The 1,713-nt window shown below is 48.7% G+C and overlaps 1 protein-coding gene across 1 annotated transcript; it reads right to left on the reverse strand.

Annotated features, from left to right (window-relative positions):
* Window positions 1–200: 200 nt before the first annotated feature.
* On the reverse strand, window positions 201–1,202 carry LOC141629041 (uncharacterized). The gene has a single exon (XM_074442115.1). It carries the CDS (start codon window positions 1,200–1,202, stop codon window positions 201–203), a length of 1,002 nt encoding a protein of 333 aa, XP_074298216.1.
* Window positions 1,203–1,713: the final 511 nt, after the last annotated feature.

The raw sequence follows: 1,713 nt of genomic DNA on the forward strand, positions 1-1,713 counted from the left end.
TTCTAATCCAATAAGTACGGTCCATTCGGTTGCGCAGCGCGCGTCAGTGACTTCGTCGACTCACTTTGAGGTGGCTCGACATATTCTTCCTGAATGCGCTGGCTCTGTAATTGCTATGCTTGCGGTCGGGTTGTTTGTTTCAGGGCTATCTTGTAGCAATTCTTAGCTTCCTCTTGATCCCCACGTATCTCTTGCACTCCTCAAGGTGTTGGTAATTTCAGACACTGGTGGTAGGTTGAAGGTATTGCCTTCATTTCATGGATCCAAGGCCTGCCAAGAATTACATTGTAAGTAGAGGGCCCATCGATAACCAAATATCTCACCTGTTTATTGACTCCTTTGGCGTAGGTTGGGATGAAAATTTCTTCTAGAGAGTGCTTTGTTTCACCACTGAAACCGACCAAAGGTACCTCTTTCGTTGCTAAGTCCTTCTCGCTGAACCCCATGCCTTTGAGAGTTTCCAGCATAATCAGATTGACGGAGCTTCCTATGTCCACTAGGATCTTTCTTACCTCGCAGTTTTCTATGAGGAGGGTGATGATCAGAGCGTCGTGGTGTTGCTCCGGAGTGTTTTGTGCGTCTGTTTCATCAAAGGTGACTGCTGGGAGGTCCTGGCGGCTGATTCTGCAGGAAAACTCTGGCTTGTCTCCTTTGGTTTGTGTGGCATGCCTTTTGGCTACTGAATAAGTCAGGCCGCACAATTCTGAGCCTCCTGTAATAACATTCACAATTCTACTGCAAACAGGTGGAGGAGAAGGTAGAACCTGATTAGTGGAATTAACTTTGGTGGAGCCTCCTGGCAATAAGTGGTCTAAGTTTCCTCGATCGTACTGGAATTTGACCTCCCGTCTCAGGGTGTAGCATTCATCGGTATCATGGCCTATGTCATCGTGGTACTCACACCTCTTGCTGGAGTCTCTTTTATCATTAGGACGCTCGTCAGTCCGCTTCCTGGGCCATCTGACTCCCCGTATCTCCTTTAGGGCCTTGAGTACACCTACAAGGTTAGTTGAGAATTTATACTCACTTACTTTCGGAGGTGGCTCTGAGTTATTCTTTCCCCTTGGGCCCTCCAAAACTTTGTTCACAGGCTTGTTGTAGGGTTTGGCTCTTTCGCTCTGCTTCTCTACAGGTGCCTTTCTGGATGTAGGATTTGTGCCATAAGTTGCTCTCCTGGGCCCTGAGTCCTCCTTCAGCCGCATGACTGCAATTGCCTTTGTTTGTACCTCCTCGAAGGTAGTGCATGGGTACTTGGTCAGGTCTTTATATAAGTCTTAAGTCCTGGCGGAGCCCTTGGCGGAAAGCTTCTATGGCCGTGGCTATGTCGCACCGGGGGATTGCCACCTTCTCCCTGTTGAATCTGTTCAGAAAATATCTGGTAGCCTCCTCAGGTCCCTGCACTTTCTGATATAGGTCGATGGTTTGTTTTTCTGGTCTGCGGCTGCTGGTGGAAGGCATTGACTAAGTCGGTGAAGCAGGTTATACTCTTATTGGGCAGACTGACGAACCACTACAAGGCTGCTCCGGACAGGGTGGATCAAAACCCTTTACACATACAGACTTCTTTCAAGGAGCCTGTCGCGGTGATCACCATCATCTTCTACTTGTAGTGGTTGATATGGTCAAGAGGATCCGTTGTCCCGTCGTAGAGTGTCATGGCTGGTGGCACGCATCCATTTGGGACACCGACAAGGGCTATGTTGTCCACGAAAG

Source organism: Silene latifolia, chromosome Y (assembly GCF_048544455.1).
Source record: "Silene latifolia isolate original U9 population chromosome Y, ASM4854445v1, whole genome shotgun sequence".
In the NCBI taxonomy this organism is placed as follows: Eukaryota; Viridiplantae; Streptophyta; class Magnoliopsida; order Caryophyllales; family Caryophyllaceae; genus Silene; species Silene latifolia.

Coding starts and splice junctions, on each gene's coding strand:
- LOC141629041 (XM_074442115.1), bottom strand. CDS start 1,202: ATGCGGCTGAAGGAGGACTCAGGGCCCAGGAGAGCAACTTATGGCACA.